This window comes from Marmota flaviventris, chromosome 2, assembly GCF_047511675.1.
Source record: "Marmota flaviventris isolate mMarFla1 chromosome 2, mMarFla1.hap1, whole genome shotgun sequence".
NCBI lineage: Eukaryota > Metazoa > Chordata > Mammalia > Rodentia > Sciuridae > Marmota > Marmota flaviventris.
Window position 1 is genome coordinate 191804059 of NC_092499.1, and position 22451 is coordinate 191826509.

General features: G+C 49.9%; 1 protein-coding gene across 1 annotated transcript; it reads right to left on the reverse strand.

Moving 5' to 3' along the window:
- Positions 1 to 7284: 7284 nt before the first annotated feature.
- Mc3r (melanocortin 3 receptor) lies at positions 7285 to 8253 on the reverse strand. The gene has a single exon (XM_027946462.2). The coding sequence runs from the start codon at positions 8251 to 8253 to the stop codon at positions 7285 to 7287; it is 969 nt and encodes a 322-aa protein (XP_027802263.2).
- Between the last annotated feature and the right edge of the window lie 14198 nt (positions 8254 to 22451).

Genomic DNA, 22451 nt, shown 5'->3' on the forward strand with positions numbered 1-22451 from the left:
AAGTTGTGGTTCAGCCTGCTCACCCCGAACACCCCACCCCACCCCAAGCCTTACTTGCCTGGTGGCTTGTTTGTACCCTGGAGCTTTCTGGAGGAACCTTGTAGTGATGGCATCACCTCATCAGAGTGACTCAGAGGGTGTCTGCCTGTGAATCATATCTGGATGGCTGACAACTCACCTGCTTCACTTCATCCCGAACAGTGGGTACACTAGGGACGCTGCCAGGAATGGGGCAGAGGTGAGACCGCCCGTGGGAGGAAAAGCTCTGGACGCTTTTGATCAGTGTGTCTCTCCATCCCCTAAGGCCCCGGGTCCAACTCAAGTCCTGCGGCTCTCCAAAGCTCATGTAGTGTCTGTGTCATGTCATTCATCTGTTAGAACAGATTTAGCACGAGGTCCCCAGTTGTCCCCATTTGTCACCTGCTCTGTCCTCAGACATTTCCTGAGATTGCCTGGGACCAGGTGTGTTCTGTTAGGTGCAGGACAGGCTGAGTAAGCTGTCTGCAGGGCATGCCAAACAAAGTTAGCTGCAGGGTGACCTGGCCACTCAAACCCTCTGTCTGGTTCTTTATCACCTGTTTGCTTCAAGCCCAAATGCCCAAGCCCCCACTCAAGGCTGAACACTCAGCCTGCCGCTCAAGGCTGAGCACTTAGTCCCCTTGTGTGCCAACAAGGCAACTTGCAGACCCAGAGACCCCATTAGATTTGGGCTATAAAAACTCCCTCCTGCTGGCCCTCTCTCTCTTGCTCTCTCTCTCTCTCTCTCTCTCTCTCTCTCTCTCTCTCTCTCTTTTCTCCTCTGCTGCACTGCTGCAATAAAGCTCTCTTGGTCGCTCTGAGTGTTGTGGTCACTTTCCTTTCATGTTCAGCATGGGGGTGACCTCGGAGAGGAATGAGACAGAGTTCCACCTTGTCACACTTCCAGTGTGGAGGGGCCTCAGAAGCACAAAGGGGAGCAGAGACAGGCATAGACTGAACTCCTCCCACTCCCGGGCACCCCTGGTTTATGCCGTGGGCAGGCCTTGGAGTTCACTTTGTTGTGTCCCAAGAGTGAATCCATGGCTGAGCACCAGTGGCATTTGCATTTGGCTGACAATTTGTGGGGACAGGAGAATTTTTTTCTATGCACCCCTCCAGAAGAGCCTCTCGTTCCTCTTCTCCACTCTCCCAGGCAGCCTGTGTCACCCTCCCTACCTCAGGTGTCCACCCTCTCCCCGCAGCCGGCCCTGTTTGCACCAACCTGGCCACAGCCCTGGAGAGGCAGCCTCCTGCTGGTGGGTTTCCCTGAGCCTCTTCCCTAGAGACCAGACTGTCAGGAACTCCTAGGCTGTCACATAGGTATGGTGCATGGTGACAGTGGCACCCAGGAAGTGCTGTAACCGTCCTATCCAATGGCTGTGTGTGGTCGCCAAGGTAGAGGTGGGTGGCGTGGCCAGCTGGAAATGCTGCTTCTGTTGTCTGATTTCCTACCTTCTGTTCCAAACCTTAATTAAAATCCTCTGGGTGGTTCTGCTCCTTGTGTCCCTAGCAAGGCAGGTGGTGGATCAGAGCTGTCTGAACCGTCGACTCGGGTTGAGGGGGCTGGGGGTGTTTTGTTCATGCTGTTCTCAGCTCAGTTTCATGTGTGAATCGATATTGAAACCAGATCAAAATAGAGTTGGCCTTGAACTAGGAGTGCTTCACTCTTCTCACTCTCCCCTTGTGGTTGCTCCCCATGTAAGGGACCGGCGAAACGTCGGAGGAAGAGACCAGCAAGAGACTGTCTCATGCAACAGCAAAAGGGTTTATTTGGGGACCAGCATGCTGGGGCTCAGAGCTCACTAGAGCAAAGAGAGATAGAGCACTGGGAACAGCTTAAGCAGAGCTTATATACTTTTCTTGGAGAGGGCAGGGAGGGAAGTTCATTGACGGGTCAGGGCGAGTGGGCAGTTTGCCTGCAACCAAGTGAGGGAGTGCATTCTGCAGTTTGGCAGTTGGGGACAGCACATTCTGGGAACAAGATTAGCAAACAGTTCTCAGGATTTCAACAGTGTTTTGTTAAGCATACAGAAAAACAGAGGGACAAGTACCTATTTTATTAACCTTTCACCCATACCCCCCCCCTCCCAACTCTGAAGAAACGATACATTAGCTGTGAATGTCCAAGCACTGTTGGTTATATTTAGTAATTTAGTAGCAAAATATAGGATGAAACTAGCTTCAGGCTCAGCTGGATCCTGGCACTCAAACGTAAGCAACAGGAGTCTCTTCTTCATCCTCAGACAGACGAGTCTGGCCTTGCAGCCCCACGTAGGTGGGCAGCCGAGGTGGGAACATTAGGCAGGAGTTCAGGGACGCTAAGACAGTGGAAGCAGAGTATAAGAAAGATGTGGCTGGAGACAAATCAGGGGAATGAGTCATGTCCATGTTTACCGTAAGTCCCATTATCATGACACTCCCACCACTGAGGACCTTATCACCATGACAACTCCTGCCACAGCTTCTGTGTTTTAAAATGACCAATGGGGGTAAATTGGGCAGCATTCTAATCAGGTTTTCTAAAGTAACCAAGGAGGGAAATTGGACGGTATTCTAATTGGGTATCATAAGGTCACCAAAGCCGGTAAGTAGGGTAACGTCCTCAGTGCGGCCTGTAGAGGGAAGAGAAGGCCTCCCGGCTGGGCAGGTGAGACGCTGCTTTCCAGACAGCAGGCCGGCGCCCCCCTCGATCGCTCGCCCTCTCCCCCACCCCCACCTTCAGCCTGTGCTTGGCCTGTTACTTGGGTGTGTCTTGTTCAATCCCTAGTCCTGGACACTGGGGGCCTGGACCCCACTGGACACCTGGTGCTAGCAGGAGGGCCTCCCAGTCTCATCAGTTCACTGCTGGCCTCGAGTCTCCTGGGCTACCCTGGCTCACAGACCCGGCTGCTCTGGTCAAGTGGCACCGTGTTGGTCAGATGGGGGCCAGGCTGGTGTTGTCGTGGGAACTGTCACCCGAGCCCGGTGCTGAGGCAGCAATAAGCTATGACAGCCACCGACAAGGACAGGGTTGGAACCCACCACCAGATCCAGCTCTGCCAGCTCTGAAGGTGACATGTCTGGACCTCAGAGCCAACCGCACACTCGCTGTTGTCACACGTGCCCAGAGTTGGCCCGTGGCTCCCGGGTTCTGAGTTTCAGTGAGCTTCCCCGTTGGGCGCCTGCATCTTTCCCGGGGTGGGAAGCGGCATTTCCTTCCCTGGTAAACAGAGTCCTTCAAAGCCACTCTGGTTGCACCCGCTCCTAAGGACCATCTGTGGCACTGCTCTTGTGTTCCTGCCATTGTCCAGTGGGTCATGCCACCTCTTCAAAATCCAGCACAGGTCTGAGCAGGAGGAAGGGCCCTCCGCAGGTCCCAGGGGTGCGCCATCAGGTGTGTGGAAAGGACAAGCTACCCCCGAGCAGCTCACCTGGCTGGCCAAGCCTCCACCTCTGCTCGGTGGGAGCTCCGGGGAGAACAGAGGGCCGTGTGTCTCGACAGGCAGCACAGCAAGCGCGGCGGGTGGGGAGGACTGTTCTGTGTGTTTACGATGCTTCTATAAAAGCACACAAATAATAAAGCTTAACAAACTTTCACAAGCAGGTTAAGGAATGGAACGACAGTCATGTGTTCACTGGACACAGTTCTTGTCCAGTTTTATCTACTAGGCACTTCTTTCTGGTGGGAGAGATTGATGAGAATCAAACAAAAAAATCAGCAGGAAAACATGTCAGTAATAAGATGTGTGAGTACGCAGTGATGGTGTCAGCACCAAGGACTCCTTTAGAGAGAAGATGGGGAAGGTGTCACTGAGGATTTCGGGTAAGGCTGAGGGATAAAAAGGAGCCAGCTTAGGAAGGTCTGGGGAGGAGACTTCAAGCTGAGGGAATGGCAGGTACAAAGGCCCTGGGGCAGGAATGAGCCTGCTAGATTTGAGTTCAGTGAGCCAGGAGGTAGGCCCAGGATGGGAAGGCTAGAGAGTTACCAGAGATCAGCCATGAGAGCTTTGTAGGGCTGGGGCTTCATCCAGGGTGCCACAGAGGCACAGAGGGCTTCAGCAAGAGCATGATGTGCACTGGCTGCTTCGTGAGAGGGGGTCTCAGTGGAGGTGACCTCTGTGTAGGTGGCCTCAGTGCAGGTGAGGGTAAGCGAAAATGCTTTCATCCAAGGAGACCCTGCCCCCTAGAAGGATAAGGAAACAACCTCAAACGATCACCTTAATATTGAAAAGTGAGCATCATTCAACAAATTAATTAAATCATCATCATTGTGTGGTTGTATTTCCCCAAGTGAAGATTTCCATTGGCTTTTGTCGTTGGAGGGGAAGAGGAAGGGAGGGAGGGAGAGAGAATGAGCGAGGGAGCGCACAGGAAGGCCCAGAGTTTCTGCCTTCACGGAGGCAGGGACTGGCAGGGTCCTGCGGGGGCCGGCACCCCGGGCAGAGGGAAAAGTACTTTTGAATCTGACTGTCCTGCTTTAAAATGTCCAGTGGGTCCCCACGCAAAGACCTGAAGAAGTGGTGGGAGGGGACAGGGATGTCCCCACTTTCAGGGTTACCCTCCTGAGGAGTGGAGCCAGGTACAGGACAGTGGACACCATGCCCCTCTGACACCTGCCCCAGTGCCACCCACAGTTTTGGAAGAATTACGGCTAGTGAAATGATGGGTTGTGCCTCCTGGTTTTAAAAGCATCTTTCTGGAAACTGTTACAGCCGTCTGGCTGCGCCAGTGGCTCCCTCCATGGAAGCACCGACCCTGCTCGGCTACCCACACTGCTTCCAGGAGAGGGGCTGGGCAGTGGGGAGCACTGGGCAGGGTTGGCAGCCCGAGTTGGAGTCTCCACTTCTCCATTTGTGAGCTAAACTCCACAAACGAGCCCCTGGACTCTCCGAGTTTCCGGTGCCTCACCTGTAGAATCAGCACGGCCTGGTGCCAGGGTCATTGCCAGGGCCCAGGGAGTGGGCCTGTGAAGCCCGTTTCCCAGCTCTGGCCCAGGGCAGCTCGCTAGGCACACAAAACAGTTTTATGTCTTATAGGCCAGTTTTTCTTTTTCTTTCTTGGCTAGATGAAGGGACAGAAGCGACTGTACTGGTGACCATTTCTGTGGCTCTGCATCCTGTCCCTGCTTCACTCTGGCTTTGCATCAGTGGTCATTTGAAAGTCCTCCATGCCCACACCACTTAAAAAGCGGTCCCCAGACCAGCAGCCACCTCCCCAGGGAGCTTGTCAAAGTCAGAAAAGCAGAGCCTTAGGCCCCACCTCAAACATGCGGAGTCAGATTCTGCACCCGGAGGACTGCAGGGGGCCCTGGGGGAGGCCTGGGGCCGTGCCTGTTTGGAAGTGCTGCCGGAGCTGGTGTCTAGGGGAGATCTGGGTCGTTTTGACTCTGGAAGCAGCCTGTCGAGGCAAAAGGATGTCAGCACAGGCAGATGTCCTGGGAACCTGCCCAGCTGGCCTCTGACAGTCACAAGCTCCTCAGCACAACATCTCTTCATCTGTCAAAGGGCACCCCTATGTTAGGGGCTTGCTGACAGGATGAGATGAAATACTGTGGAAACTGATATATAAAAGACACCAAATAATGTTATTTTTATCCTGTTTATACAGGAAAAGGACATGGTAATTCCTGTAGCTGTTCATCTATTTTCCCATGGATTCTACCTCCCGTCTTCCACACTTACTTGCTGACTGGTGACAGATGAGCCCTGGTATTTGGTGTCTGGATTAAATGATGGGGAATGACAGTGGCCTAGGAACTGGAAGCCTGGTATTTTCTGAAACCTAATGGGAGAGTTTTGTAGTTTGGCTAAAAGGCATGGCCCTAGAAAAGACGAGCCGAGTGATCACGGGGCATTTATGACATTGCAGAATAGCTCCCGAACCAGAGTGAAGCGTAGGGTGGACAGGTCACCAGGGCACTCCAGCTGGTGTGCTGCAGTGTGACATGTCCAACAGCCTACAAAGCTTTTATTGTCTCCAAACATCACAACCAAAGCAAGAAACAAGTGGTTTTGCTTACATTGACAGAAAGTCTGCAAGAACAGAAAGCCTGACACATTCCAGTTTTAAAAAAGCACAACTGTGCCCCAAGGACGTGGTATCATGCGAGGATCCGAGGCGCGGGGGGCACAGGCTGGAGTCACTCTGGGCGGGGAGGAGGTGGCAGTTGCCCCCGGGGCAGCGATGTGCAGGGCCAGGCCGTCCATGAATCTCACCCTGGGCGTGCAGGAATGAATAGCTTCATTTGACAAGGGTCAGAGGTCAAAAGAGGGTCACCCAACCTTATCACCCTGTTGAGCAACAGGAACAATGACCCGTAAAAAGTCCTTCTTGGTGGCTGCTGTTGAATTCATCACATAGAAGCACAGCTAGAAACAAAACCAAGAACAGACTAACAGACAACTCCCAAGAAAGCCACAGGGCCGGCAGACAGCTCCTCCAACTATCTAAACACCATAAAGCAATTTCTGGTGACATATGTACCCCCTCCCACAGTTCCCTTTCTTGTTTTACAGACAGACAAGGAATAATAATAATGATTTTTAAAGAGTAATACATTCCTTAAAATGGCAGGTGGCAAAATACAAGAACAACAGGCATATTCTGAGTGTCCACAGCTTTTTCCTCTTTCAGTAGAGTTTGGAGGTGACTTCTGATTTAATGCATGAACCTGACAGTGACAGCACCCCAGCGGGAGCAGGGATAGCAGTGGGCTACCTCTCCATGCTATTTGGGGGTGCGGCTGCTGTGGGGCAAGGAGAAGGAAACAGCATCACCTTGTGTCTTTCACAGTTGTTTTTAGACGATGATTTCACTACCCAGAGAGTAGTGGAGTAGGAACTAGGTCTCTAATGGAGTAAAAGAGAGCTCTGTGTGTGTAACTGACAGCTGGAGGTTAAAGCTGTTAACAGTGAGAGATTCGAGCCCTCTTCCTGCTCAGGAGAAGCCCCCAGGCTGGTTGGCTTGGGCACAAAGACCTGGGTGTGAAGCAGGTGAGCAGCAGGCTTTAGGAGCCCTGGGCACACAGGAGTGAACGCAAGCAGCACCCAGAGCAGCAGAGATGGTGTGGGAACCAGACTGTGACTTACCCACACAGGTCCTTTCAGAGATCCCGTTGGATGCCATTTCCCTTTTAAAAGGTTGTGTGAACTTAAAGACAAGTGCAGGCTTGGCTGTTAGTACATTCTATACCTTTCAAGGACTTTTTTTTCCTTTCTAAGCATCTTGGTTGGTGGAGGGAGGTCCCAAAGTGGCTGTACTGGTGACCACTTCCACAGCCCTGGCCATCTACCTCAAGTTCATGCTATTGCAGCCACAGAGAATCTCCTTGAAGGTGTTGCGCAGCTCCAGGCTCCGGAAGGCGTAAATGAGGGGGTCGATGATGGAGTTGCACATGATGAGGACCAGGTAGGTGTTGAAGTGGGCCGTGTAGCAGATGCAGTAAGGGTTGGTGGGGCAGGTGATGATGAGGACCAGGTGCAGGAAGAAGGGGGCCCAGCAGAAGATGAATACCCCCAGGAGGATGGTGATGGTGACGGCCCCCTTCATGCAGGAGTGCTGCTGTGGGGCCATCCCGTCAGCAGGTGGCAGTGCCGCAATGCGCTTGACATGCAGCCGGGCAAAGAGGAACATGTGCACGTAGAGGGTGCCCATGAGAAGCACCATGGCGAAGAACATGGTGATGAGGCTCACGATGACCATCTTGCTCTCGGAGTAGACGATGAACACCACGCCGCAGACGCCGCAGCAGACCCAGATGCTCACGATCAGAGTGAGCGCCTTCCTCACGGTCATGATGCTGTGGTAGCGGAGCGCATAGAAGATGGTGACGTACCTGTCGACGGCAATGGCCAAGAGGTTGCAGATGGAGGCCACCAGGGAGATGCAGATCATGGAGTCGAAGATGTTGTCCATGTGTTGGATAAACTGGTCCTCGAAGGTCAGGTAGTTGCTGTTGATGATGGCGATCATGATGGTCTCCAGGGCATTGGACACACTCACCAGCATGTCGGCCACAGCCAGGCTGCAGAGGAAGAAGTACATGGGGGAGTGCAGGTTGCTGTTCCTGACCACAGCCAGGATGACCAGGATGTTTTCCAGCAGGCTGATGATGCCCAGACTCAGGAAGACCTCAGGCTTGATGAAGACCTGCTCACAGAACCCCCTGTGGCTCTGGTTGCTGGAAGGGGCCATGAGGCGCTGGGAGCCATTGGGCAGCACCGGAGGAGCCCAGAGCAGGCAGCAGGAAGCGTTCATGGCAACAGACGGCTGATCCGAGCAGGGGCTCCTGCAGGCTCCGAAGAAGCAGCTGCTGCTCACGGGAAAGGCAGCATCTCCCCCTAGATGTTTCTTTGGATACTTGTCCAGTCCAGACTCAGATTTTGTTCTCCCCAGAACAAAAGAAGAAAGAGAGGGACGGAGAGAGAAGTTAGTATGGGAACTTTCCTCTGTCTCTCCAGGAGTAGCAGCTTCATGGCTCCTGATCAGCCAGGCTTCTTTCTCTTTCCCTCTGAACCCCTCTCCGTCTCCTCTCACATCCCTACCTGGGAACAGAAAACCTGCCACTGGTTGCTACAGTTACGGCTCTATTCATAGCAAGACGGGATGTGGCACCTGTCGCTGGAAGTGAGGGGAGCCCTCCGGTTTTATGTGTCGCGGAGGGTGAACAACTCCTACTTAATCTTCAGTGCAGTGAAATGACCACTGAGCATCGGGCACCTGCCTGACTGACAGCAGGTCCCGACTCCAGGGCTTTGCAGGGAGCTGAAGAAGCGGGCTGATGCCCTCTGCAGGTCAGGCTGCGTGCCTGCACAGACCGGCCAAGCAGTGCATGTTTGTCCAGGAAACTACCAGAGGCATCCATGTGCTCACTCATTCATTTGCTTATTGGTTTTATTACTTTTTTAAAATAAGTACCCACCACATGTCAGGTTTCTATTGGGTGCAGGAATATAGTGGTGAGCAAGACAGTTGCTGTCCCTGTTTCCTCTGGACTCTGAGTCGGGTGCCAGAGACATCAGGCAATTGTGGGCCTAACTTGGAGAAGTGCAGGTTTAGTTTAAGGCCACCACAATAAAGCAAGTAGTACAATAAAGTGGGTCAAAAAATTCTTTGAAATTTCCCAAAGCATTTAAAAAACATGTTTACAATATGCTGTATTCTGTTAAGTGTGCATTATATTATAAAAAAAGTGCACATGCCTGATAATTGTTTTGATTCTTGGCACTGGAAAAATATGTGGTTTTTGAATGAAACATGCTAATGATCATGTGAGCCTTCAGGGAGGTGAAGGGTTCTTGGTGGTGGAGGGTCATGCCTTGACGTCCATTGCTGCTGACTGGTAGGAGTGGGGGTTGCTGAAGGCTGGGGTGTCTCTGGAAATTTCTTAAAATGAGATAATAATGAAGTTTTCTGCATCTATTTTTTCTCCCTTTCATGAAAGATTTCTCTGCATCATGCAATGCTGTTTGGTAGCATTTTACCAACAATAAGACTTCCTTTAAAATAGGAGTTGATTCTCTCAAACCCTGCTACTGCTTTAACAGCTAGGTTTATGTCTCCAGTGTAGCTCAGTGTGGTGAACACTTGAGGGTACAACACTGGGGGGCGGGGCTGGGAAGGCAAACAGAAGGGGCTCTAACCTGATGGGAAAGAAAAGTTCCTGGAGGAAGGAACATCTAGATATTGGCTTCTGGGTAGAAGAGGTGATTTGCATTGTGGGGTAGGTAGTGGTGGTGGGGGGGCTGGGTTGCAGCAGGTAGGAGAGGGTTCCAGGAAGAGGGTGTGTGTGCTTGAAACTGGGGGGACTAGCCCCCTGGCCATGAAAGCCATCTGGGGAGTGTGGAGACCTACTGAACCAGTCACTCAGGGTTAGGATCTGGACAAGTGTGTGCTCAGTTTTTGGCAGGTGAGCAGGGGCACAGCCAGGGCTGAGATCTATTGAAAAGGAAGCTTGAGTTTCTGAGCTCTGAGAGTATTTTGCACTGGCCAGACTGTGATCCTGGGAGACACGATTTCAGAAGTGAGGCCACAAAGGTTTTCTAGAAAGCCAAGAGGGGCTGGGTTCTGCAGGACAGCAGCAGCCCTGTGTACCAAGACTCCAGGACTGCACCCTAGAGTTGGCGGGGCTGAGGGAGGGACCAGGCAGGGCAGGGATGAGACGGGTGTGCTTCTGAGGAAAGCTCCTGCTTGCAAGGTGCAGATGGGTTGGAGGGGGATGATCCTGGAGCCAGAGTCCAGGGCACAGGGGGCTGGACAGGGAGTGTGAGCTAGCAGAGGCAGCCCTGGAGGGAGGACCCCAGGATCAGATGGGTGGGGTGTGGGAATGTGGAGGAGGGAGCACCAGGGGATGGCTCTACTTCCTTCTTAAGTTGTGGGAAGGATGGAGGTGATTTTAGCTGGAAAACGTACAAGGCAGAATTTAGCAATTGCTTTACTAATGTAGTGCCGTTCTTGGAAGTACAGTTTAATATTTGGTTCATGTTTGATTTGGTTCTGCAGACGGATCATGAAAATTCACAAAACACAAGTCCTTTTGCCCCTATACACATACTCACAGAACTAGATGATAGATGGATTGTTATCCTGCTATGCTCTACCATCTTATGTAGAGAACACCTATACAAACCTATAAAGTCTTATAGGACACCTATAAAACTATAAATTTTATAGATGTCCTAGATACAGGATGATGGGACATAATGGGCTAATCCATCTGGGATTTGTATGTGTGTGAAGTGTAAGACATATGCATGTGCAAGTAGAAAAAAAAATAGAATACTATATAACCCTGGGGTGGAGAGATCTTAAGATGGGCAATCAAAATTTATCTTGGAAAAAATGATCATAAACAAAGTGAAAAGACAAATAGGACAGAAACATTTCCATAGGCAAAGGTTACTTTCACTTATATACAGAGAATATTTTCACATTAATGAGGAAAAGATGAATTGCCTCTCAGAAAATCGGGCAAAGGGTATGAATAGTGATTCACTAAAAAAGAAATGCAGATGGATAATAAACACATGGAAAGATGTCAAACCAGGAAGCCAGGGAAGTGCAACTGGAGTTGAGACCTCAGCACCCTTTGTTCCAGTTGGATTGATAAGAATTCAAAAGATCTGCAACTCAGGAGAGAACGTGGAAGAAAGACACTGCCCCACATTCCCCGTGTCTGTAAACAGATTCACTTATTGGCAGTTTCTGCTGAAGCAAAAGTGCACACAGGTGTGGATCTCAGTCTGTGGGTTGAGGGGCTTGAGGAATACCACTTCCATTTATTTCCAGCTGCATGGTGTAATTCGTGATGCTAAGTCGCACGTTCCCCAGGTTGTAGGAAAAGCAATCTTAATCCTTTGGCTCCTTCTCTTCACCTTCGGGTCACGTCAGAGGTGCGTTTATACTGGTCTGTGGTTTCATCTCTGTTGGTCTGGTGTTTCAAGGGTACTAGATACACCTGCAGGTAGATGACACCGCAGGGACCACCCACCTCCTCCGAGGTCATCCCCTGCTGTCTGCTAGGCAGGGGCCAGCATGGGCTACCTTTCCCAGGTCCCATCCTCTGGCTCTGGGCATCCTTCAGAGACAGCAGAAGACCTGGCACTTTCAACCTGTGTCCTCAGAGCTGTCAAGGCTGCTAACGAATGCTGACTTGGTCTCTAAATACGGCTCCCTACTTCCCGGGGGAAGCCGCACAGATGCAGTATCACTTGTAAATGAACCATCTATAAATGAATTGGCTTCATTTTAGTAATTCCAAGACACGCAGTCTCTGTCACTGTTTACCATATGGTGTTGGCATACATGACGGTTCCCGTTTGAAACTGTTATAATAAACTGTAACAAGAAGTTGCTGTGGATTAGGAGAAAATCCACCCAGATGTTCTCTCTACCCGAAAAGCTCTTCTTCAATTTTGTGTCTGGCATCCTCCTCTTATCCTTCAACATCCAGCTTAAATGTCAATTCCGTTTTATAGCTTTCCTCAAATTTCACACACCACTTTGTCCTCCCTTCTGACTCTCCGCTGGTAAGCTCACAGGGCCCAGGGCTCTTCTTTCACTCTTAAAAGCACAAGCAACAAGAGGAAAAATAAGAATTGGGCATCACCATAATGAAAAATGTTGTGTCTTAAAAGATACTCCCAAGAAAATAAAAACAGTTTGCAGAATGGAAAAAAAATAATAATTGCAAATCAGGTAATTTCATAAGGAACTTGTAGCTAGAACTTGTAGGAAAAATTTACAATAAAAACCCAAATAGCCTAATTAAACATAGAAAATTATCCCTATCTGACCCCTACACATTGTTTGTGTATATTGAAATGTCCTGTGCCCGGATAAATATATGCAATGATTATCTACCAATTAAAAATTAAAAATAGGCAGTGAAGGGTTGGAATAGACATTTTACCAAAGGAGATTTCAAAATATCCAACAAGCGGGTGAAAAATACACATGGCCATTAGGCAAATACTAATGTACATACCAGTCACTGAATTGTTCACTTTAAATAGGAGAATTTTATGGCATACAGTATCAGTGTGATCTCAGTAAAGCTATTTTAAGAGATCACATGAAGAGTGTTCCACAGCTAGGACACCACTGATAAGGGATGACACTGGCCAGTGGTCATCTTTGAACACACGACTATTTTGTCATTCTTGGGAGTTTTTCCTGGGGAGCTGATGTCGCCTACCTCTCAATTCAGCACCTGCTTGCTGGACAGTTCCCAGCGAGCTCAGACTTCCACTCGCTCTGCCGCTGTCTCCCTCAGGGCTTCTACATTCTGCCCCAGGCCTTCCGTGTGTGTGTGTGTGTGTGTGTGTGTGTGTGTGATTTCTTGCCTGAACAATTTCAGCCTAGAAGTGATGGGAGTGCGTGGCATCCTCAACTAACGAAAGCCAAAACTAACAGACACATTCTGCAGCCTCCTGTCCTTGGGTGGACTCTGGCAGGTGCTTCATATGCTTCCCCAGTGTCCCCTGGAATCGAACCCACTGCCCACTGCCACAGCCTTGACAACCTGTCTTGTTGCTGGCTTTTCCTCCTCACCCATCTCAATCTCCCCTTTCCCTCACGCCTGCTTCCTGGGATCCATTCCCCTGTAAATCACCTGTTGCCAGGTCCCTGCTGTACATTCAACTTTGGGTGGAGGAGATCCAAACCACTGCCTACTGTGTGCCAGCTTCTTTGGTATGCTCTTCCCCATGCTCGTTTCTCTACTCCAAGAAGGCAGGACTGCAGGTTGTCCACCAATGCCTGCTCACCCCTTCTTCCTCACTCATGGGCCCTGTTTGTTGGGACAGCAGCAAACTTGGCTTACAGTGTCATGCAGACTCCTGTGCATACAAGGCACGTGGCCCAGTACCAGCCAGAAGGTGTAAGCAGCGTCTTAGAGGGACATCCAGGGAGGCCGCAGAACCAACCCACTAGCAAACCCAACTGGCACAAACTCTTCTGCCCTTGACAATGTCTTTTTTTGCTGCCTGGAAAGATAAAACGAGGGCTAAAGACAAGGGCCAGATCTGATGACGGTGGACTCCCAATCCGTGGGGCGCTTGAATTCCTGATGACTGTGTAGAAAGGCAGTCCCTGCCTTGAATTGCTTGCTTCTGGATTTCTAGTTATGAGTGTGAGAGAGAGAGAGAGGAAAAAACTATTTGCATAATCCTTCATAATGTGTGGCTTTCTATTCTTTGCAGCTAAATTCAGCCTCCTAGATAAGACTAGCTCTGATTTCTGTCAGGAGACTATCAGCTGCTTAATGTGCTTTAAAAGAAGAATCCCTTCGCCATCTCTATTTCCAGATCATCTTAGTTCTGTAAAGCTCTGGTAGCCCCTGCTATTTAGGCAAAGGAGGAAGTGACTATCTTGCTCTGTAATTTTCCTAGCTGTTAGACTGTACGTGGCTTGTGGGAGGAGCTGACCTCTTCATTTTTATGAATCATCACCTAGCATGAGGCTTAATTTCTTACAAGGGACAATAGACAGCCTCAAAATAATCTCATGGCACTGTCACTTTGGAAAATAGTTTGGCAGTTTCTTTAAAAAAGACACGGTGGCTCATGCTGTAAGTTCCGGAGGCTAAGGCAGGAGGATCGCAAGTTCAAAGCTAGCCTCAGCAATTTAGCAAGACACTAAGCAACTTAGTGAGATCCTGCCTCAAAAAAAAAAAAAAGGTTAAACATAAGCCAGGCATGTTGGTGCATACCTGTAATCTCAGTGACTCAGGGGAACCCTAAGTTGAAGGCCAGTCTTAGCAAAAAAAGGCTGGGAGTGTAGCTCTCTCTTTCTTGGTTTGATCTTCTCTAATTCAGGGGAAAAAAACTCCACAAATTTTTCATATGATCTAACAATTCCTCCCCTAAGTATCTAGTGAAATGAAGTACCTAGAAAAAAGAAAATGTTTCTGCAGAGACTTGAATGTGAATATCCATAGCAGCACTATTCATAGTTACCAAAAGTGCAAACAAGCCAAGGTTCCTCTAATAATGATGAGACCGTCAGCTGTGGTGTGTCCACACAATGGATCCCTATCAGCAGTAAAAAAGAATCAAGTACTGATGCAGGCTCATACAAAAGAACCTCAGAAACCTGTAAGGGAAAGAAACCAGACGCGAAAGATGACCTACTGTATGCTAGTACTTCTATAAAGTATATACAGAAAAAAACAAATCTGTAGAGATGAGAGTAGATTCCTAGCAGCCAGGAATGGAAGGTGGCATTGGAAGGGGATGGACTATAAATGGTAAATGGGCACAAGGGGTCTTCGTGGGTGTGATAGTCAGGTTTTTGTCACTGTGATGAAACACTTGATAAAATCAACTTAAAGGAGGAAAGGATTATCTTGACTTACAGTTTCAGAGGTTTCAGTGCATGGTCAGCTGGCTCCTTTGCTTTGGGTCTGAGATGAGGTAAAACATAATGGCAGAAGATCAAGGTGGAGGAAGACTGCGCAGCTCATGGCAGGCAGGAAGGAGGGGCGGGGGGTGGGGGTGGGGGCAGAGAGAGAGAGGAGAGAGAGGGAGAGAGAGAGAATTTGAGAGGAAAGGGCCGGGGAGAAGATAAACCCTCTGGGCTCACCCCAGTGGCTCACTTCTTCCAACTAGGTCCCACCTCTCCACTTCCCTTCACCTCCCCGTACTGCCATCAAATGTGAGCCCACCAGTGGATGACTTTAGTGACAAGGCCCGATCCCTCATGGTCCAGCCACTCTCCACAAGACCCAGGTCTGACTGTTGCTGCATCAGGGACCAAGCCTGAATATGTGAACCCTGAGGACATTCCTGGCCCAAACCATGACACCAGGGGCATGAACATGTTCAAAAGCCGGAGAACGGTGCTGTTGCACAACTCAGAAAACACACTGAAGGTCACTCATTTGTACACTTAACGTGGGTGAATTTTATGGTCTATAGACACACCCCAATAAACTTGTTAGAAAATGCCATGGCAGTTGCGTTCCTGTGTCTTAAATGCATCGAAGTCCCATGAAGAATCGCTAGTAAACACGCTGAACAGTGTGATGGAGCCATCCACAGTGCACACATCTATCAAAGCACCATAAACATATTCACTTTTTGCTTGTCGATTAAAAATAAAGAAATCATACAAGAAAAAATGGGAGTTTCTAACCTGTGTCTTTAACAGTGTGGACGAGAGCAGCAACCTCTCTGAAGTTGCCTGAACTGAACACGCACGTGTGGAAAACACGTCTGTGCCCTTCCCTCATCCTTCAGAAGTCCCCACAGCCTTGGGGTGCTCCAGCGGCTCCTGCAGCCACAGATGAGCCTCTCACCATCCTTAATTGCTTCCTTAACCAGGGCTGACGCTTTACTCTTGCAGTCACCAGCGTGGACTTCATTCCCTTTCTCTGAAGCCTCGCTCACCATTTGATTCTGTTGATTGCTCTCACCACCCAGCCAAGAAAGAAGTTCCCATTTCCCCTTATTTCTTTTTTCTGATCCAGGAGATAGAGATTTTAACTAAAATGTATTTTGTTTTTTCAAATACTGCCTTATCTCTTGAAATTATTAGGAAAGGGGTGTCTCAGGGACATCTTGTATAAACTCTTCCCACCCTACATAAACATCAGTCAAATGACCCATTTTTCAAAAGTTCAAGTTCCTTAATGGATTTTTCTCCGAACTCACTGAGTGGATTAGTTGTGCCCTTAAGATACTGCTATCTTGGGAAAAGATACAGCTACCATCGTAGGACGGTGTCAATGGTGGAGAGATACCTTGTCCTCAAGAAGCAAGAGACAAATGTGGTGAGCACTCTGGCCCACTTACTCTCTTCAGATGGGATGGACTGGCCTCCAGGGCTTCTCCCCAGCAGCAGTTCCCCTCCTCTCCTGTCGGCATCTCTGCTCCTTTCCTTTCCGCTCCCTGTGGTTCGGGAAGGCTTGGTGATACTCCTGGCCTGTGCTCCAGACCTGGCCAGTTTCAGAGCTGCTCTGTTCAACAGGGTGGCCACTCACCACAGGCAGGGTGAGGGGCTGTCCAGGTGGTTTATTGGAGCTGAGAGATAAGAGGGGAAGCCTGCCCGAAGCTGGCACAGAGCAGCATGGGGCCGAGGAATGAGAATTTATTTGCTTGACCAGCCAAGTCTGAGGCTTAAACTGGGTAACGTTCACTCACATGAGTCAATAAGTCCCTCTACCTCACTTACAAACATTTTATTTCTGATGACATGTTGTATATATTCGTGGGGTTCGGCGTGATATTTCAACACATGCACACAGGCTGCATTGATCAGACCCAACTTCCCTTTATCTACCTGCCCTTCAGCCTCTAGTAGTCACCGTCTACGTTCAGGTCAACTTTGTTTAGCTCCCACATGTGAGAGGGAAATCACAGGGCGGTACTTGTCTTTTGTGTCTGGTTTATCTCAGCCTGAAATCCTGCAGTCCACCCATTTTGCTGCAAATGATACATTTGCATTTCATTCTTCTTTGTGGCTGAGTAATATTCCATTGTGACTATACACCACATTTTCATCCACTGATAGACACTTAGGGGATATCTTTGAGTGGTGCTGAAATAAACACGGGCGTGCAGGGATCTCTATGGGATGCTGATTTCAGTTCCTCTAGATACATACCAAGGCACAAAGGAGTGGAATAACTGGATCATATAGAGTTCTATTTTTAGTTTTTTGAGGAACATCCACATTGTTTTTCAAAATGGCTGTACTAACGTGCATGTCTACCAGTTGAGTTGTCTCTCTTTTCTCCCATAGCCTTGCCAGCATTTTTTTTTCACTTTTTTTTGAACAATAGTCATTCTGACTGCACTGACATGATATCTCAGTGAGTTTTGATTTACATTTCCTGACGGCTAATGATACCTAATGGCTAATGATGGACAGTGATATGGTATCTTTTCTTATGTACTTATTGACCTTTTGTATTTCTTCTTTTGCTGAATATCTAGTTAGGTCATTTTAAAATTGAACCATTGGGTTTTAGGTTAAGTTTTTCAAGTCCCTCATGGATCCTGGATTCCAATCCTTTGTCGGATAAAGAGTTGACAGATATTTTCTGCTGTGGCTCTTTCATTGCTGTTCAGAAGGTTTTTAGTTTGGTAAAATCCATTTGTCTATTTTTGCTTTCGTTTCCTGTGCTTTCGGATTGTACCCAAAAGTCATCACCCATACCATTGTCTTGACAGCTTCCTATTTTCTTCTATTGGTTTCAGAATCTCGGTCTTACCTGTAGGTCTTTGTTGGCTTTGCTCAGGGTGAATCGGGGGTCAAGTCTCAATCTTCTACCCATGGACGTCCAGCGTTGCCAGTCATGATGTATTTACTGACACTGATGTTGGCCTTGACGTTGTCCCATGGTTTGCAGCTGCTTTCTACCTTCAGTATTAGGGCACACAGGACCCAGATATGTGGGTGGAAAGAAGTAATGTTTGCCAGGCTACAAAAAAATCCTGTTTTGCCTGTATATTTTGGGACCTGACTGCCTTCTGAAAGTGACAGCCAGAAATATAAACATCTAGGTAGCCACCTTCCCAAGTGAAGCCAACAAAGGAACTTGGGCATGACAGTGCCTGGGGAACGGGCATTCTGCTCTCCGAATGCTCCTCTGGGTTTTGAGATATTGCTAAACAAGAACTGCTGGTGTTCAGAAAGCTCCCAGGCGGGAGGCAGAACAGGAGAGGCAGGAGGCAGGGGCCGAGTGCTCTCCTGCTCTGCTTTTGTGTGCCTGTCTGTTCAGGTCACGCCTCTGAGGCAGGACCTTGGCGTGGAGCTCACCATTTCCAGTTCAGTTTCCAGATCAGGTATTTAGCTACAATAGGGCCACTCTGTATCCAGCAGGAAAGAGCCACTGGGTCTAGGCAGGGCTGGGCCAGGCTTGCAGGTGTGTTTCTATGAAGCTGTTGTGGACATTGAGTGAGTAAGATTAGACAGTTCCCAGTCCTGGGCTGGTGTGCAGTAGGCACTCAATAGACGCTGGCTTTCATTTTCTTCACCCGGCGTTCTGCGTGTTCTGTAACAGAAAATGACTGCACTGCGACACACGAGAGTTCATTTTTTCCATGCATCGTGATGTCTGGAGGTAGACGGTGGCTGTATTGGTTGGGAGCTCAGCAGCACTGGGGTCACTGTCTCTGTAACTCTGTTTCTCTCATGTGTGACACCAGGCAGTCAAAGGTGACAGCAGCTCCAGCTGTGAAATCTGTGACAAATAGAAAACGAAGTGAGAAGAGCAACACTTGTGGATTTGTCCCCTTTATGAAGGCAGAGACACCTCACTTTTTAATTTACTAATTATCTTTTAATCCCCCATTATAATTATGCTCATGCCTCATTGACTAGATAGGGTCACATGATCTTCCCTGAACAAGCACTAGTACAAGGAGGCTGGGAAGGCAGGTAGAGGATCATGTGATTGGTCATCCTTAAAGCACTGGCCCTTCCCTCCAAGAAAGATGCCACAGACTTGAGTTCTGCAGAAGCAGATGCTCAGATGGACCTGTGCCTGCAGGAGGTTTGCCAGGGATCAGCACCTAGAGAACCTGAGGAGAGAAAGCAACATCGGGCAGGTGAAGAAGCCAAACTGGGCGGCTTCAGCCAGCCTGGGCAGCTCTTGAGCACACCTGGTCCACCCTGGCAGGCCCTGGTGGGCTCACACAGCTGCCTTTACACCTATGGCAGCTCCTGGGCTGGCAGGAAGCTGAGCTCTAGGGAAGCAGGAGACCTGCAGCTGAGGCACGGTCAGGTGGACAAGAAGCCTCCCCGTGAGCTTGGTGCAGGTCCTTGCTCATCACAAAGAAGAGAAGGCTCACCTGGAGGTGGGGAAGGCTCACCTGGAGGTGGGGAAGGCTCACCTGGAGGTGGGGAAGGCTCACCTGTGTATGTGTTCCTACGTCCCTTCGTGGTCGATGGCCACTTGGCTACCTTGTCACGGGGTGGGGGGGGGTAGAGACGCAGAATCAACCCAGAGACTCCAGGAGCTGGTGAGAGAACTGTCTGGAGACCCACCACAGGTCATTGTCCAGTAGCTCAGTTTATTTTTGGAATGCATATAATTGTTATAGGGTTCGAGTGGGGCGTGCCTGTCAATCATACACAAGCTAGACAATATCCATAAGCCAATCATCTTCTGCCTAATGTAACCGCACTGTGAGGAAACTCTAAATATTGCTGTCATGGCAGAAAACAATCTGGAAGGGTCTTTGGCCCTTACTGAGTCAGGGGTTTCATGCCCTGAAGTCCCCGACTCTCGGTTTCCTGGCCCCCGTAGTTTGGCAATGCTAACCATAAGTGCTGGGGATGTGGTTTCACCCCATCCTGCAGGCCCTCCTGTCAGGCCTGAAGAAACGTGGGTATTTCAAGCACTTCTGAGCTGCTCCTAGCTGCTAGCTGCGACTGACTCCAACACACCTGGAGGTGGGGAAGGCACACTAACCTGGAGGTGGGGCTGGCGGTGTGGACAGGGCTGTTCCCACTGGTGCTCTGCAGGGTTGAGTTTACCAGAGTTGCAGAGGTTGTGGAAGAGCTGGTGACAGGTCCTGAACCTCTCAGAGTGCCCCATGGGGCTGCATACGTGCAGATGCTGGGGGTGGCACTTCCTGTGACTAAGCGCCAGTTAGGTCTCACAGGGCTGGGAACTTGTGTTTTTATGGAGAACAGTTAGAACAGGCGGAGGCAGAGTTACTCATTGTCCAAGGATGAGTTGACAGCAGGACAGCTACTGGGAAGGAACAGAAAGAGCTCATCTGTGACTGTAGCAGGGCAGCTGGGAATGCCTGTGATGATCCCCATCAAACCGCGGAGCTTCTAATGCCCACTCAAGACGCGGCGCATGCCCAGCCACTGTGCTGTGAAATGGAGAGCTTAAGACCACATGATGTATTACTTTGGATGAGTTCTCAGCTTATAGCCAAACGGCAGAACAGTACAGGGAGCTCCACCTGCCCCTTCCTCCCTCCCCCCATTAGCATCATGTCACCATGGCGCCCCTGTAGGACCAAGCACCCAATGCCAGTACCTTGCTCGTCTCCCCAGACTTGATTTCGATCCTGCAGGTTTCCCGCTCATGTCCCCTTCTGCTCCAGGGTCAGTCTAAGATGCCACACTGCCGCCAGCTGTCACATGTCCTTGGTCTCCTGATGGGTGATTGTTGCAGTCTTCCGCGCCTCTCACAACCTGGGCCGTTTTGAGGAGTGAGGCAGGTGTTCTATGGGAGGTCCCTCAACCTGGGAGTGTCTGTGCCTTTCTTGCACTCAGGGGAGTTATGGCTTTGTGGGAAGAATGCCACGGAGACAGATGCCGCCTCCTCCCGTCACTCTGGAGCACAGGACATCTCCATGGCGTCACTGGCATGGTCTTGATCACTTCCCCAGGGCGATGTTATGTCATCCGGTTCTGATGACCTTGTGTGGCCCCAGGAGCCTTGACATTTTCATGTAGGTTTCTTCTAGGTCTTAAAATCCTACTTCATTTATGGAAGGGACATGGTCAAGTGACACATAAGTACCACACCCATGATGCTGAGGAGAGGGTAGTCCTCCATGGGGTCTGACAGTCTTGCTTCTGTTCCCACATTCTCCTTTACGCTCTTTCCCTACCAGACCATCACTGCAAAGTGCGAAAATGCTCACCCTGCGTGATACCCTGTCATGACAACAAGGGCAACCAGTCACTTACTGAGTGTTCCAGTGAGCCAGGAGCTTTGCTTACATGGTCTCCAGTCTCCAAAACCATCAGCCAGTGCACATCAGATCATTTTGCATATTAAGAAACAGAGAGGTAAAGTGAATATCCCAAGGTCACACAGTGGGTAAGCAGAAAACAGATTTGGACCCACATCTGTTTTATGCCAAACCCGTGCTCTTTCTCTCCCAAACATTAGCACATCCACCTCTTGTAGCCCCAGAGTCCAGTAGGAGAAGCACAGAGAACTCTAGAAGACACGTAAACTGTGATTTCTCCAAACATTGTCCCAGTCCTCTTTTTCATACTAAAAACAAGAGAGAAGCAAACGAGATGAGCTTTTCTGTATCCTTATGGCCATAGCAAGAAATATACAACCATGGGTCTTATTATCTCTTTGAGAAAGAGGCAGAGAAGGGCGGGGGCTAAGCCAGACCTGACCTGCTGGAGACTGGGGCACACACAGCCTCTGTTTTTAGAGCGCATGGACTCCTGGGATCTGACGGAAGCAGGCTGCGTCCAGGGTGGAGCTGAGGTGTCCTGGTCACGTGTTTGTCGTAGTCCTCTGTACTCATGCTTCACAGCCTGTCACCCGGGATGTCTGTCCACGGCTCCTGCTGCCTGCTTTGCTCCCCTCTGATCCCTTTTGTCCCCCAAAGCTAGCACATCCCTTCCTCATTTCCCCAGCACCACTAACAGAAGCTTCTGTGTCTAGTGATCTTTGTAGAATGTGGCGGAAGCAGAGTGTAGTGTTGCAACACACAACTGCACCAGTCAGGGTCACTCCAGGTGAACGGGGCCGGCATGAAATAACCACACAGGGACAGAGAAATGCCCTTTCCTTTGGATTCTGTGACGGATCCCTTGACCCAGCTCCCACAAAGGAGGCAAGGCAGGCAAGAGAGACAGCATGCATCAAACCCGGTTTTATTGAGGAGAAGCCAATCAAATGAGGCAAGAGTCACATGCACAGCCCAGACAGAGCTGCATCCTCAGTCCAGATGGCTTTGTGTGCTCAAGGTGCTCACAGCTCACCCACAGCCCAGGGCTGGCCTGCCACGTCTCCACATTCCATCGCTCAGAGCTAGGGGGCGCTCAGCTCCTCTGTGGCAGCTCCCTGCGTACAGCTCAGAAGAAAGCAGCCAGCTCCGCATCACGGAGACTTCTTCGGGGTTGTCCCTCCTTAGGCTGCAGCTTGTCAGCGTCTTGCTGGAGCTACTCGTCCTTGAGCCCACGCCCCACCCTCCCCAGGAAGGTGGCTGGGCAGGGAGGTGTGGGGGCCCCACAGT